We start from the raw sequence: 17,360 nt of genomic DNA, 5'->3' as shown, positions 1-17,360 counted from the left end.
AATAAATCTTAAGTGTACTTAATGGATAATAGGCCTTATTAATTGGTAATTACTAATTAAACAGCTCACTTACAGAAGCTGTGAACAAACATAGTGACATATACTTTCATTATATCAATTATTTTTTTCTATTCGGAATTGCCAGTTCATGATCAACAACACGTTTATTTATTTATTTAAAAAAAAAAGCAATACATACACTATAGAAATAGAAGTGGAACAATATAATTTAATAAAGGAGGTGAATAGTGAACATTTTCAAAAATGCTTTAACATTATATTGTGATTTCATTAACAAAAGTGTTCATAAAACGTTTAGAAATGATGCAATGGGCAATTTGACTTAAACACTGTTTACAATATTATACTCTTTTTGGTCAATTTTGTCACCTATTACTATATCTTAAATTATTTCTGTATTCCACATCTTTCAAAAAATCTCATGTATAGCATTCCAGAAAGTTGTCAAAAATGGACATTCAATAAAAAAGTGTTCGTAGTCTTCATTGCAATAAATACATGAAGGGCAGTCCTTCAGCTTCCATGTAAATAAATTAAAATCGTTGCTACATGATTATGCAATAACTTTTTTTTTATTTTAACTATCGTTTGACTTTATTATCCACAATGAACAATATAGTGCCAAGAGTTCCAGCGAATATGCTCTTGTAAACGTCGATCCAAATAACCATGAATGTAATTCATTGATTTGTAATAAATAATTTATGTCACTATCATACAGTGAAAATAGCTACTATTTTAATTGTCATGAAGCTTAAAAGTCTAAGGTTTCATGCCTTTTCAATTTCTAACAGCTAAATAAACATCTTTAACTGTGTAACAAACGTGTGAAGTATTGCATTCAAATGGCGATAATTACTAGTTATTATCACCTTTCAGGCAGTGTGCCATCACACAATAGCCACTATATAATGCATATGTGGTTCACTTGGTCCTGAAATGGTACACTTAGGAACAGGTTCACTTGTGAAATGGTTCACTTCGTCCTGCACCCTTTGATATGTAAGCGTCAGGTTGAGATTCTGTATTATTTTTGATAAAATCAAATCAGCAATACTCATTATTTAATTACAATTGACGGAACAATATAAAATCCGAAATGTCGGACTGTAGCGTATTTGACTGGACTAGGATTAATAATAAAATGATTCCAGATTATGGCAGATATATCTTAAATCCTACTCAAAGATATATCTAACCATTTCGTTAATCATTGGCGCAGTGTACCGGAGATTAAATTTCCCGCCTTCATATTGCTACCGAAAATTGCCGAGGAGTTCCGATTGGTATTCGGTGAACCTTAGATAGTGAGAGCACATCAGAGTGACCGCCCCTGCATTGTTTACATTGTAACCAAGTCGTGCAATTGACGAAATTTATTCGTGTAAAAGCGAATAATTAAGCGAAAAAAGAGTGAACTTGGAAGGAAAATGAAGGTAATGTATTTAATTTTTATAAGGCGCTTATGTTTTGTCATGAACGGACGTTCATTGCACGATTTAAACAGTTTTACATGTACCTCTCTAAACATGTAAACAGTATATAGATCGAATAGTGCTAAAACCCGGTATCAAGTAACCGGTATTGCCCGCTATCTGGTTTCGCGTATCGTGTTTTAAAAGCACTAATAGATTTAACACAAATATCATTTAGTTCATAATCAAGCGGAAAGTGGACACTTTAAAAAAATAATTTTTATTTTAATCTTGAAATTCACTGTGTTAGAAAATTATGTACGGAATAACTTCTAGGACATCAAGAACGCGTAAACTGATTGAGTAATTTTAAAGAATTGTCAACATTTTATTAAACATGTTTATAGGAACGAATTATAAGCACTGGAAACAAAAAACCTTTCACGCAATAATTACAAGAACATTTTATATAAATATAGGACAGTGTATAACCGTTAATGGAATAATAATTATAGGGACGGAATAATAGCCACAATTAAAGATCAATACAAGCTATACAAAAAGTAACGAATAGTCATGTATATTGTAGATTTTAAACAATTTAATTCAATATGGAAAGGTAGTACCTAGTATCACCTCACTTTTATGACAATTATTTTTATTAGTATTAGTATAAGTATTATTATCAGCTAAAACGGTACTACAACAGCTTCTATAACAGGAGAGCTACCAAGAACAACTAAGTATCATGGTTGTTTTCTTTTCAATAATCGATCTCTTCCTCTCTAACATATCAATTTGAAATCTGTTATTGTTAATGTTATCGACATTATCGCACTCGTCGTCAAAAAGAGAGGGAAATTGGAGAAAAGAACATAGAGACGAGCTGAGGTAAGATTATAATTGAGGTTGATAGGAGATGGGAAGAAGGGAGAGAAAGGATAGGAGAGGGGACAGGAAGGAATGATGATGGGAGAGTGGAGATTAGATGAAGGGAGAGGGAGGATAAGAGAGGGGAGAGGGAGGATATGGGAGGGGTGAGGCGTACTAAAAAAGGGAAAGAAAGGAGAGGGAGGGTAGGAGAGGAGAGGGGGAAGGTAGAAGAGGGGAAGAAGGGAGAGGGGGGGATAGAAGAGGGACAGGCGACAAGGAGGATGGGAGAGGGGAAGAAGGGAGGGGGTAGGAAGGAAGAAGGGAGGATGGGAGAGGGGACAGGGAGGATAGAAGAAGGGAGAGGGAGGATAGGAGAGGGGAAGAAGAGGGATAAAAGGAGAAGTGAGTGGGAGGATAGTAGAGGGGGAGAAGGGAGAGGTGGGGGATGATGTGAGAGGGAGAATGAGGATAGCAGAAGGGAGAGGGAGGATAGGAGAGGGGAAGAAGGGAGGGGGGAGGGGGATGGAAGGGGAGAGAGAAGAGGGAGGATAGAAGAGGCAAGAGATATAAGTGGGAGGAGAATGGTGAATATAAGATAATAATGGTGATATGAGATGGGAAGAGGATGGTTGTTGGAGAAAAGAAGAGATGAATCCTTAGGGAAGATACAAGAGGAAGCGAGAATACAAGAACTGGGAAATGAAGGAAATAGGTCGATAGAGCAGAGTTCAGAGGTAAGTGGGGAGGAAAAAGACATAAGGATAAATAGATGATTAGAAAGAGAGGAATAATGGAAATGAGAAGAAGTAACGAGACTTAGATACTATTAGTGCTAGCATTAATGAAGAAAGTAGATTTGATAGTTTTCGTAATATGCGCGACCACATACGCATGTACGATGGGAACTCTGAGAGTCAATGGAACACTGTCAAAACACTATTTTGGAAACATGTTTGTCGAAGTGTTTGATGAAACCAATCACCTTATCAAACTCCGTTAATGAAATGAAGGCATGGCTCTTTAAGCGGCTTAGACTGCCCTTTGTTTCATTCAAAATGGTGTACTTAAAGAAGTTAAAGTTATCTTTAATTTTAGTCTTCATTTTAAGCAAAATATTGCCTTCTGACGTAGCATATAAGACGTAAGACGTTTTCCCCCACAACACAAGACCGCACTCTCGCGCGACTTCGTGCCAACGAGAGTGAATTATATAAGTTGTAAAATTAAATAAGTTCAAACTAACGTTAGTAGCTGTTAATAGCTCATTATAGTTCTGAGTAGCTCTTAATAGCCTTTAGGAGCTCTGACAAGTAGTTTTAAGTAGATTTTAGTTAATCTTAGTAGCCCATCGTAGCTCTGAGTAGCTTTTAGTAGTTCTTAGTAGCTCTAAGTTAAGTACTAGGTAGTTGTTAGTATTTGTTAGAAGTTCTAAATAGCTTTTTTGCTGGACCAACCAATACCGCTGAATCGACATTCAAGAATTGTCTAAAAATTCGATCAATTTCAATGGGACGAAAGTCAAATGCATAGTATCGCTATGCTACTAATTATTCTAAGAATCCAAATATATGGTAGAACAGCAGTACAAATTATTTTGCATTGAGCTGAAAACCTCATATGGTTGTCATTGAAGAATACCTCCAAATAACAAAAATAAAGCATAATAATTGCTTTCATGTTTGTTCATTCTAGAACACACATTTATGGTATTCTCGTATTACTCTGAAGATACACTCTTATCAATTATAACTTTTGTTTTAATTTTTCAAAAAGGATGAATAAATGTTGAAAACAATGATTCTTATGAGGGATACTGAGTTTAATTTGAAAGAAATGTACATAAAACTCGTTTTTTTTCTACCTAATGAGACGATAGTTAATCACAGTAAATCTTTCAGCATTCACCAATCATTTAGTATTTTTTTGCGTTTTCAGCTATTGAATACACGATTACAATTTTGGTATCAGTAATGAATATTTTACATAAATGAAATAATTAGTAAGTAGTTAAAGGTTTATCACTCAAAATTTATGTTTGCTGCACATGTGTATGTATTGATTTTGAATAAGAGTGTCACTTTAAATGAACGTTAAATCGAAAATTGATCGAAATGTCTTGACCGATTATTTCCGATGATCAATTATGATTTAAGACAGATTTTAATCTTTTGACAATATTGTAATGAAAATTGTCAACATTGAACATACATGTACATATACTATCATTTTTGCCCACTGTCATCGAAGGGAATGCATTCCTACTTTGGTGTCATATGAACTGCAAACATTTAGTAACATTTTACCTTAAATTATTTATTTTTTCTTCAGATTCACCAACGATCTAGCATAAGATATTTTAGCATTACTGCAATTTGAAATATCGGAAAATCTCAAAAGGCCTGGATAGGCTTGATCGTTACTATAAGAGACCCCTTTCGTAAATCTAGAGAAAAAATAAAATAATTTTAGGTTAATGTCACTAAATATTTTATATGTCATATGATACCAAAATATGAGTTCACTCCCTTCAAATGACTGTGTTTTTGTCAACGTTTTTATTATCACTGGTATTCAGAAGTAAGAAGAATTCAAGTGTGTTATTCGATCAGTTTTATAAATTTATAATAACGTCTTTATTCGTAAATATGAACACATAGTAATTGGTGTTTCAGGTAGATATGTATTGATATGAAGATGTAATTCTAAGACCGAGGAGTTGATGGGATCTGCCGTGTGCGGACACTCTAAAGTGACCGCTGTCCAGACCCTTGACAACAAGCCGCACAAGCTGACTGACCACACTACTGACCCATATATTGGGCATAAAACTGACCAGGAAAACAATACCTTGGCTGACCAAAATACTCATTCACAGGAAGACTGCAAAACTGGAGAGGAGGTTGAAAATAACATTGCGCAACACTTTGACCATCAAAGCGAGCAGAAAAGTGACCAGCAGTTAAGTGAGACTGAGTATCAAAGAGGTGGTGAAAGAACTGTTTTTGAATCAACTGATCAAGGTCTAGACATGTTTGCTTCAGGGAAAATCAAAAATCACACAACTGTTGAAGAGAAAGAGCAGGGTGTTGAAGGAATTCTAGAAGGAGACACACTCAAGGCTGATGAAATGGAGGATGAGAACTCCAAGCCTAAAGAAAGGGAGGTTGATAGAACTAAGAATGAGGTCGAATCAGATGTTAGTGATGATGGTGATGATGATGGTGATGATGATGATGGCGATGCAGAGGAGGGGGAGGGAGACGGTAAAAAGAAGAAAAAGAAAAAGCTAAAGCTGACTGCTGAGGAACTCAAAGAATTAAAGGATAGAACATATGGTTTCTTGAGGAAAACTGTCGAAGAAGTTATGGAAATTGAAGAAAGGGTTAATGAAGACGGGTACTTTGCCATGAAAATACGAAATGCGTTTTTGAGATGTAATCAGTCATATTTTAGCTGTAAACGGACTACCCTTGAAGATAGGGTGCAGTATAGACTCGAAATTGCGGATATATTAATAGAAACAAAGTTCTACGAAATATGCTGTGAAACTTTGATTAAAACCTACCCAAAAGGATGGAATGATGCGGAAGGAAAATCTGACACCAAGAAGTACGCGCCCCTCGTCAACGGGATGTTATCCTTGTGTAATTTCACAGACCAGTCGGAGCCCCTGCGAATGGCCGTTGCGGATTACCCAGCGTTTCTTGAGACGCTAAAACAAGCCCTGGAGGATTATGCTCCCAGACACAAGCTTGAACAAGAACCACCACTATCTGTGAGTTTGCATTGCTTTTATACTTTTTATAGACACACATAATCATTGTGTGCATATGATAAATTACATAAATTACGACTTAAATGCTATGTCGGCATTTTGCTTCGAATAAAGAATTGAAACACTTTTCTTTATTCACCATTTTAAATGAAACAAAGGTCAGCCTATACTGTTTAAAGAGCGTTTTATTGCCGGAGTTTGTTCAGGTGATTAGTTACCTCAAACACTTTGACAACCATGTTTACAATTAATACTTGGACATTGCTCAAGCACAGTGTGTGTGTATACCACGTGATAACATAGTAGAACTGAACTGATATTTGACATTTAATTATTACATAACGATATAAAAGATTGATAATTTTCAAGTTTGATACGATATGTTATTCAGTTCAAATCATTTTCATAAGCTGGTAATTTTGTTACAAACTACCCCCTGTTCCGCATTTTCCGAAAAACTCAACTGACTTGCGTCCCTTGGCGTTGCTATACATGCGTAGTTGCTTCCCTTGGTACTGCCTCTCGGTTTTGATAGAGAATGAAGATGAAACGGGAGCCAGTCAATCGACATATCAACTTCCGCGTCCGCGAAAATTCAGTAAAAAAACATGGACTTTCCGAGGTTTCCAGTCCACTTACATGGTTTATCACCAAAATAACGAGTAAAACATATGGATTTTGCTTAATCTTCCGAAGTAGACGCTTTTAATTTGAAAGTTAACAGAAGAAATGGAACGAATCAATATGTTCAACCAAGTCAAACTCAGAAAGTTTGAAACAGTTTCAAACTGACAATAAATCCTGTGTTCCTGAACCGGCTGAAGTCTGAATCTGTGAATAATTTAGTGTACCAGTATCAGTATAATATGCAGGGGCGGTTATACAATTTTAATTGGGGATCGGTGTGTTTGCCCAAATAGGCAACAGCTTTGCCTCTGTCCAATCCAGACCAGATGTGATGTTGAAAGACCAAGAAAAAAATTGCCAGCCATTACAAATTTAGGCACTTAAATTCTCATGAAAAACATGGCATAACAGTAGTGACACGCAAAACGATGGCAATGCCAAGCTGATTTAGTGGCAGTCATTTGACTGACAAAAGGAATGTCGTGCTATGTTACAACAAAAGTGGCTTTAATAACCTAGGTATTTATCGATGGAGTACTATCAAAGTTTGTATTTAAAGAAAGGCCGTCTCTAACCGACGGCTTGACTAAAGAGTAACATCCCTTTTATGTAAATTAGCCATGGAATAGATTATTTGCTAAGCAAAAGTTCTCAAATGTCAACCAAATTTTACATCAAGGTTAGCTAGATAAAACCTGCACAAAATGTTAAATCATTTAGCAGAAACTTCAAATGTATGCATCTATTTATAACATTAATTTTGCAAAACTATCTATTGTGAAATTTGCAATGAAGCGCATATGTTGTTCATTCTAAAGGTGAGAGAACTTCATCATGGTTCATGCTGGCTTTGACCAAACACATGTATTCTCTACATAGAAAATTGGTGAAATTACTACAAACATCTGAACATGATTAGTATGCCATGAATGTACTATGCACTGGCAGTTCCAAACCAGTGCATTTGTAGTCTATGGGATGCTTAGTCACAATCTGCCATTCACGGAATCTGATAGAGTTATACAAATTAACTAGATAAATTAAGGTAAGTGTGATACGATTTCAAAGAATGAAGTCATGTGTAAAGATTAAGGACAAACTTGCAACTCTAGAGTCTAAACATCAAAGTGGTCAAGACATGTTAAAGCTGCACTCTCACACATATAGCATTTTTACAACTTTATTATTCTTTGTCTTGGAAAGAGCAAATAAAAGATTGCTGACAAAAGATCAGATCATAGAACTTCATATTTCCATTCGAAAATTCATGTGAAATGGTTACTAACGGTTTAAGAACAATGCATAAAACATCAATTTTTGAACTTAAATATAAAAATCGGAGATCATTTTTTTTTGTCGGCAGTCATATAACTAGTTTCAGTGCATTTTTCGCAAAAATTGGCTTGTTTCAAGGAAAAAAATAAGAAGTTGTCAAAACGTTCAATCTGTGAGAGTGCAGTTTTAATTTTATGATATGATGATAAATTTCATTGATTAATGCTTTTAGCGCAGATCTAGATAATGTCTTGAAAAAACATTATTCACAATACTGATTTTCCATATGAGTATTCCATGTATTCATGAGCATTTTATGATGTTGACTTATTTAAGTTGATTCATCTTCATGATATCCAATCAAAATTATACACAATAAACAATATAACTGATACTTGTTTTTATACATATATTAAATGTTGAAAAAGATACTGATATAAAAATATTGCATGTAATTGATTTTCAATACTCTAATATGCTTGAAATTTGATTCAGTGTTTAACCTAACAGTATTTTTTAAATCCTATAAAATTACAGTTTAAGGACAAAAAGCAGTAAAATAAAAGTAAACATCAAATGCTGAATACAGAATATTTCACCAATAAAATCATAAACAAAGCAACAGTAGGTCATAACATGTACATAAAGAACGAATCTCCACCAACACACAATTTGACATACAGCATACAGATTTAATGTCCTTAAACTTTGATTTATTTTAGTTCTTCTGAATGACAGTGACAACATTCATAAAAATGGTCATGAAACATTACTATTATTAATTATTTGAAAAGTGTAAACTTATATTTCTATGAGCACAAGTTAAACAGTATCTTAATACTTGTGTATTTAATACATGTAGTATTATTAAAAATCATACACAAGTTTTATCAAATTAATTCTCTATTTTATGTATGAATACAACAAATACAACAAAAAATGCATTTCAGCAAGCAGTTATATTTTTTAAATTTTCAGGAAAGATTTTTCATTGTTTACAATGATCAGGACAATAAAGAAATTGACAAACTTAATAATAATTAATTGCAACAGAAATTAAAGTGTAAACCTCTTTTCAATAAAAAAGATAAATGTCATTATTTGGGAGTGACAGAATACAGCCATTGTCCATTTCACTCTTTGTACTCAATGCATTTATAGCAGCTGATTGCTTTTTGTTCACAAAATGACTTGTATACTTGTAAATATGGTAAACATATATATTTTCAAGTGGGGTTTAATTAAAATAATTCAGAAAAAAAAGAAAAATTTTTCAGTCTGCTGTACAACAAAAATTTAGAATGATAAGAAGTTTGTCTTAAAGCATTAATATTTTAAGTTTTCTGATTTGTCACCATTTGATAGAGAATTTCACAAGCAGATCCAGTGGGATGGGGACCCCCCCCCCCCCCCCCAATATCTAAGATCAGTTTTGTTTCAATATAGTAGAAAAAGGAAAAAGAGTAATAAAATAATATCCCCAAAATGCACCATTTCGATCAAGAAAATGTGAAAATTTCAAACACCACTGCCAATGCTTTTAACTAAAAACATTTCAGTTTTGATGGAGGGCTGCAAATTAAATGTTTTTGCCCTTAAATTATGCCTCCCAGTATCAAATACTGAATCCGCCCTTGAATTTCCCATTGTAAATCAAGCCTCTATTAAAAATTGCACAATTGAAGGATCAACAGCCTTTTAGCTAGGATCAACAGCCTTTTGATGACTGTAAATAGTACAAATTTCTATTAAAATCACTGAACCTTATTTTCACCCAGAATTATGAACTGAACTTTCCACAAACTCTAAAGTTGTTGATTTATGATTTTTTTCAGTCTTTCTTGTTTTTAATCGTTTTATTATTTTTATGGATAACTCCCTTTTAAACGGTTCCTAAAAGTGTTAAATCATGTGATTATGGGGGATAAAGGCCCATAACTCTAGCTCAATGATTTGTTTACAGATTTATTTTACAACATACTTTCAATAAATAGGCAAAATAAGTGAGTATCACTTAAATGAAAACCAACCATTGTTGTATTTAAAATGTGAATGACGGTCTTTAAAATCTCAAAGTCTCTTTTTGGCCAATATAAATTAATTGCTTTTCAACCATTTTTTTAAATGGGGGTATTTTGTTGTTCATTAGATAAATGTTCATGCTCTTTCTTAATGCATAAGGGGCCATAAACATGAGTTTCTAGACGAACCACAATCAAGATCATAACATTTCTCCTTTTTGATAAGTCAATGTTTTACATTGAAGAATAAACTCAGTTCCTAGACAGTTCTGGACCGATATGCAAATACATACCGGTACACTAGATCAACATTTTTATTTGAGTCAATATTTGAAAGTGGCGGCAAAAAAAAAAGGATGTCGGGGTATGGAAATCCAGCAATGAATTGATAGTTGCCTTATTGTTGTAGTGTGCATTGTATTTGGGGAAGCAGCAGCTTGGTTAGCTAAGTTAATAAGAATTCCATCCTAACGTTTGAGTGTTTTTTGGCTAGAGTCCAACACCGGACACACTGTTCATCCAAGGTTAACTTTTATGTTAAATGCAAGGGTGTCTTGATAAGTCTTTAGATAAAAGGGAGAGGGGTGAAGTTTGTGGGTAATCCTATACGAACATGGGGCATCGGTTAGTGTTTTAGTATTCATAGGTTCGAGCCCATCATTGGGCCCGCTTTTCCTCACAGATTTACTGTTAACTGTTATTGTGGAGGTCATTCTTTGATAAAATACAAGTAATTATCAAATCACTCACCTTTATCACTCACAATTTTATCTTCTTAAGTAGAGTGCAACACAGCATTCCATTAAAAATGCTGACTTAAAACAGCCAAATGTAAAGCAATATTATGGAATGCTGGTTGTTCCAATTTCCTTGTATAAAAAAATCTCCAATGTGTATAACATGTCCAAGTCCTCGCAAGTATTACGATTGAATGGCACTGCAATTATTGTTTGGTAAATCAATCCATTTCAACCAGCTGCCCCAACATACGAGCACGGTCGTAAAAGTTTAAGATCGTCTGCATTTCATTATCGCTACCTTATTTTGTGCCACTGACTTGTCGGTTTCTGAAAGTAGTGTTGCCATGGCCTCCATTTTAAATGGCTTATTTTAATCCAAGGGAAGTAACACGTTTATATTTATCGCAAGGATACAGACTGACTTCATTTAAAACACTTCGTATCGCTATTCAAACCGACTACGTAGATTTTGTAGATTTAATTCTTATATCAATGTGTAGGCGATATCAGAAACCCAGAAATATCTAACATTTTCCGGGAAATTAAAGCAATGCATTGTGGTAAATGGTGCAATGCATTGTGGTACTCGCTGGGCATGCGCACTTAAAACAAAGGGAGACAACATAGTGTCCACTCATTTCAAGGGCATTAATTCATCTAGCAACCATAGAATGGGCAGAACAGAGGCCGGATTCCGTGGTAACGGTAGACCGTAGAAGCAAAAATTACGCTTTGTATATTAAACTTGAGCGCGTTTAGTAGAAACAATGAATAAAATTAAGAACTAGAAATTACAGTTCAGTTCACCTTTAATGAAATGTTTTACTCGTTGATATCATAATTGTAAAAAAGAATACCAAAATTAAAAAAAAAAAGTGTCGAAGACCGGGTTCGAACAGGTGTCGCCAGTGTTGTATCCACTGAGCTACGAAGGCTAACTCTAAACGGGTGATATAATTAAGCTATTTACCTAACTCGATAATATCACGAGATAACATCGACTAGCCAATCATACGAAAACACTGCGAAAAAAAAATTAATTGTAAACTATGTGGTACTTCAGTTAATAAGTTTCAATGCATTGTACACATCGATACCAAGAGTATGTCAGTTTTCGAAAAAACAATTTTTTCGCCTTTTCATCATACGGAGTACAATCCCTTTAAATATGGCGAAACGAAATGATTTCCAATTCTTACGAAAAGTGTCATATGTATGAAGTTTCATCGGTTGGCCTTGTTCTAAAAAGCGGTCTTAAAGATCTTTCTTCTCAACAAGTAAGCTATCCCCCGCGCCAATGCTTAGTTCAGTCGAAAATAATGTGGACAGTATACGTTATCTAAAAAAAGTAATTAAAGCACAATTAAATGATTACAAATGAATTGATTAAACAGGCTGAAGATCAAGCGTTTTAGTGAAAGTACACATGTATGCCACTATTAAACACGCACATTTTCTATTCTTAACTAGTTTATATGATTTTATCATGTTGAAGGAAATTAAATATACAATTCAAAGTGATGTGTTTTAATATGCAGAAACAAACGTGTTTTACGATTGGTTGGCTCTGCTTATGAACAAGTTGCATTAGGTCAGGTAACGAACTATATTATTTATTTTGGTTCTGCTGTTTCGTTGTTTAGTGTGTTTTTTTTTGTTGATGGTGTTGTTGTTGTTGACTTTGTGTTGTGGATGTAATTGTCTTTATATTTGGGCATTAACCCAACAGTTTTAAGTGTAACGTTATTCAATGATATTGCCTCTTAATTATAAGACAAAAATAAGTTATCAAACCATTTAACATACACGGAATGCATGTCACAAAGATATCTAAATATACAAGATTTTAGGTTAATATTTGTGACTTTAATGCCCAGAAGTTTGTTTGTATATCTATGCACATTTTACGTTGTTTTAACATATTACAGGCTGTTTTCATTGTGTCTGAAATGGACTAGCACTACTCATGTGCCTGAATATTTGAACAGAAATCGAAAACCGTGAGCGTGTCTTGTTGGTTTGAGTGACAACAATTAATTCATTTTTGATAGAGCAATCGTCCAACAAGATAGGTTTGTTAACAGCCGTTTAAAATCATTTGTGTAACAACGTTAGATATGAAAATTTTCCGTAATGATTAAGTTAAATCTATCAGTCATGCGTCGTATTTAGCCGACTGCCTTCTTTTTACATGCCAATACCAGTTCGGTAATAAAACTCATAACCCGAAGAAAAATCCTAACTACTCATTAACGACTTTGAAACAATATTCAATTTACACCATTGCTAGTGTGGTAGTTTACATGTATTTCAATAAATTGTTTTTTTAAACAAATATTGTATTGATGAACTGGAACATTACGAATTCACATATAAAACCTGCCAATGAACGGCATTTGGATGGAACTACTTTCAAGTACTTGCAAATACTGTAATGTACTATGTATCTCGTGTACCGTGTTTCAAACCTGAATCAAATTTGAACTGATATGTTGATACTGATATACTGATAAATTTACCATTTTAGCAACATGTTATTTACTTTGGCAAATAATTAATGATGTATGTGGGATCTGCCTCTACTAACACGAACTTTTCAACTACATTTCATAAGCACCGTATGCGTCTTGGGGCTTGAGGAAGCAAGCAGTATATTATATCCGTATACAATAGCAAAAATATGTTACATAAACAAAAGCACAATACATCATGTAATATTTATTGTATAAATGTTGTATATATATATATATATATATATATATACATACAACCATGACCCCATATTTTTTCATATTGAGTTAGTTAATTTAAAGTACCAAAATGGCGGCCATTTTCGATACATAAATGAAACAATTTCCATAATTTGATTAACATAAACGGTTTGTTGACGAAAAGGCTTCGCTTACATCATATTAAGGTTCCTTTGCCCCGTAAATCCCGAATCGGATCACCTAGTAACACCGTAACTTAAAAGAAATAAGTTTGTAAGCGGCTCGGTAGCTCAGTCGGTAGAGCACACACCCTGTTAGCGACGGGTCCGGGTTTCGAGCCACAGTCTGTCTAGTCATTTGTCTGATCATATTGTGCCCAAAGAGGGGTTGTGACTGTGTATTTACTCAAAAGCTCTACCCGTGGTTTCGTCGATATCATGTTCACTTTGTTCTCTATCATTGAACTCAAGGACGAATTCCAACTTCGCAGAGGAGCATCATTATACTATAGCATTACTTATACAGGTGTTGAGAATGTGTTTAAATAAGTAAGTGGGTAATATCAGACTAATTGAATATTTTATTAACATGGCGTGTGCATTAAACAGAAGATATAATTATATATGTAAAGTATATAATGATAAGTTAGTTATAACGCATTCGAAATAACAACCGTACAATCAGACTACATAGAAAAGCATGTACGAACACGATCATTAAACAAAGTAATTACTTTTTATACTTGTTTCATACAAATAGAAAATATGATATGGATATGTATACAAAACGTACTCAGTAAGGTTAAATGAAATGATGGACTTAACTTAGTTATTTATTAAGTGAATTTCGTCGTTTAAAAAAAATGCAGATATAAGATATTAAGTCCTATTTGATTCAAAATATTTGTCTCTAAGGCTGTTATACACAGGACAGCAGAGTATAAAATCCTGTTCAATTTCTACCAGTCGCACATCGCAAAGTGTACATAGTCTCCCCCGACGTATCTGCCTGTCTCCATATGTAAAGGTTATATCCCAGACCGTGTCTCGGCAAGTAGAGATTCCTCTCAAGGTTCCACTCCAAGTACCGCTCAGTTTCAAATGAGCGTTTGAATGTGGTATAGGTACGAAGCTTGGCTACTTCGTTCACATCCTGTTGCTATTCAGTGTTAATAAGGTCAATCATTCGTTATTTTAATTCGTAAAAAATAACCATTGCTTTTTATGATAATGTCCAAGAGTGTTAAAACATCTCTCATTTCAGTAAACATCCATACCCCTGTTGTAGTCTGTACGGAATACATTTGGTTTGTCTGTTGTCAAAAAACGACCAGAGACGATCCAAGTATCTAACCATGCCTATCCAACGACGAAAGTTGCTAGGTAGCCATTCCGTTTCTCATGTCAACATTTGTAGTGGCGTATATCGGTGCACACCCATGAAATATCTCATTGCGCGGTGCTGATTGACCTCAAACACCACCGCTACAATAGTCGAATAATGACACAACACATGGATCATATATCAAATGGTTCCACCTTGTATGTAAAATCCACTTTGCAATGAAATACAAATGCCTATATACATATATGTATATACTGTCCTGTTGTTCCCCATATTAAACAGCTGAGCTGTGGCCTGACTGCGACCATTTTTGACGTGGATACATTTCGACTTGTCCGTGTTGATGAAAACGCGCCATTTTATGTGTCAATCATGAAGCTAATTCAGAAACTGTTGAAGGTCGTCCCCTTATTTTGATACTATAACTATGTCATCGGCATACAACAGTAGCCCGCAAGTGACAATTTACAACCACCAACTTCAAAACCAAGGTTACAAGGTTATTCACAAACATGGAAAATAATAATGTTTCAGGCCAGAGCGGCTGTCGTACCAATTGTTGATTCCACCGCCGCCCGAAGACCTTAGAACACTTACGTGCAATCTATCAAATCAAGCCCAATCAAGTAAATCCATCAATCATAATCATATTATCTCCACCTTAAAGTGTCTTACATATGCATATGATGTCACTTTCCAAAGTCGTTGTTATTTTCGATCTTAAAACACTTCTGAAGCAAAAAAACATATTTGTAATGTTGCCATTACCATGCCGTCCTTGTTCGACATCGCCGTCAATCAGCTGCCGCTACCGCTGCCGCTGCCGTGCTATTCACTGTTTAGAATAAATCCGCTAGCGTCGACCAGTAGACTTTGGTTATGTGGCAGATTGCACAATTCCGCTCGTAAAAACAGTTCTATGAGACGTTCAATGCATGAATCGTAAAAAGACACCCTTTTTATCAACTGACTGGACACTTAATTTTATCAAAAGAGGCCGGTCCGAGAGTTTTGCTAGAAGTCGCTCAGCCGATGTAATATTCACTTCCTGTGAGGCATTATCGTCAAGCGCACGGATGATATCACGTGCCTTCTTGAGAAGGTCATCGCCTCCTGACTATGATATCCCGCTAACGGTCAGGTGAAATTGAGAGCATGTAAGGGGCTGCAATGATAGCCGCCGTAGCCGTGCGCTGGGCATTGGTCAGAACAACCATCAGACCCGTCATTTCTCACAGAAAGTATATTTTGTTCATTAGAAAGCAATCGAGTGTCAATATAGCGAATGGAGTTCGCAATGTCACCAATTTTATTTGCCACATGCACAATTTCTTCTGTCAATTCATCTTTTAACGCCCGAACATTAAGGTCTATATTATGCATAGGGTCTGATCTAAGCTGATCTTACTTAGAGTCCAACATTCTCTGTAAACCATCCTGCCCTACCGTCATATCTTGCACAACATTCAACATTTCAAAATACTATTTACAATAGTGCCCTCAGACTCCTGTTTGATTGCTGAACCAACGTGCGCCATATTTCTATTTCCGGCGGTGACCTTTATTTTCGTGTAAGACGTCGTTGAGATAATGGGAGCTTCCTTAAATGTTGGGCTTCCACTGTTTAATACACTGTTTGTGCCTGAACGTGTGCTGCTTACCAAAGGTTCCCCTGGTAAAGCTCTAGATGACACCTCCGATGGCTTGGTTTATAATGTTTGCTATAACGTTATCAAACACTACCATTATTAACACCTTTTATAATCTGATATAAATCCAGTAACTCCTATTATTATGAAATGTCACATTAAATTTTTGAAACCGTGTCCATTACGCGCCCCAGTTTGCACCTCTGTGTATAAACAGCCAGGTAGCTCAGTTGATAGAGCACTCGCCATGTTAATGCGTTATCATTCATCAGAGGTTTGAAAATGATAATCTTACCATTCAATCGCTGCAAAATAAAATGTGCAAAGCTATAAACAGATCGTTTTCCTGATATCATCGTCGACTAATCAAAAAGCTCGTTATATTAAGCATACTTAACTATTGATCACTGACCATCGATACGCTGTTTTGCCGCTAAATTATATTTCATTAATTTAATTAAGCATTCTGTTTTCATATGACTATGACTTTCTTAGCAAATATGTTATTTTCAGCGATTTACATTTAAAACACATAGCATTCAGGTACTTAATTTCATAATGGACAAGTTTTGCAATGAAGTTATCGTTTAAAATTCGGAAAAGTCTATTTACAATCTTAAACAAGCAATATAAGATGCACGTGTTTAACAATTGTGTCTTTTATAACGCAGGAAGTAATTACGATTTCATTTTTATTTGGACTATAGTGGGGCAGGTGGCAGACAATAGTAGTGTTCTACGGGGGTGAATCTGTGGAGGGTAGTATATTGGCGTTCACACAGTTAATTGTTCACACTTTCGTAGGATAATCAAATAAATAGTTTGATATCTGAATATCCAATTAAGGTCCATTTCTTTAAATACATATTAGTATGGAAATGTAATAACGGGATAATCGCCAAATTATAA

At 34.9% G+C, this 17,360-nt stretch overlaps 1 protein-coding gene across 1 annotated transcript; it reads left to right on the top strand.

The window, feature by feature from the left end:
- Positions 1–1,346: 1,346 nt before the first annotated feature.
- LOC128204768 (uncharacterized) lies at positions 1,347–6,126 on the top strand. Its single transcript, XM_052906173.1, has 2 exons — positions 1,347–1,457; positions 4,982–6,126. The coding sequence occupies exon 2, from the start codon at positions 5,029–5,031 to the stop codon at positions 6,124–6,126; it is 1,098 nt and encodes a 365-aa protein (XP_052762133.1). The 5' UTR covers positions 1,347–1,457; positions 4,982–5,028.
- The last annotated feature ends 11,234 nt before the right edge of the window (positions 6,127–17,360 follow it).

Source organism: Mya arenaria, chromosome 10, assembly GCF_026914265.1.
Source record: "Mya arenaria isolate MELC-2E11 chromosome 10, ASM2691426v1".
NCBI lineage: Eukaryota > Metazoa > Mollusca > Bivalvia > Myida > Myidae > Mya > Mya arenaria.
This window is presented reverse-complemented; position numbering and strand designations above follow the sequence as displayed.

What these genes read in the sequence shown, in the direction of transcription:
- LOC128204768 (XM_052906173.1), top strand. Translation starts at nt 5,029, where the DNA reads ATGGGATCTGCCGTGTGCGGACACTCTAAAGTGACCGCTGTCCAGACC.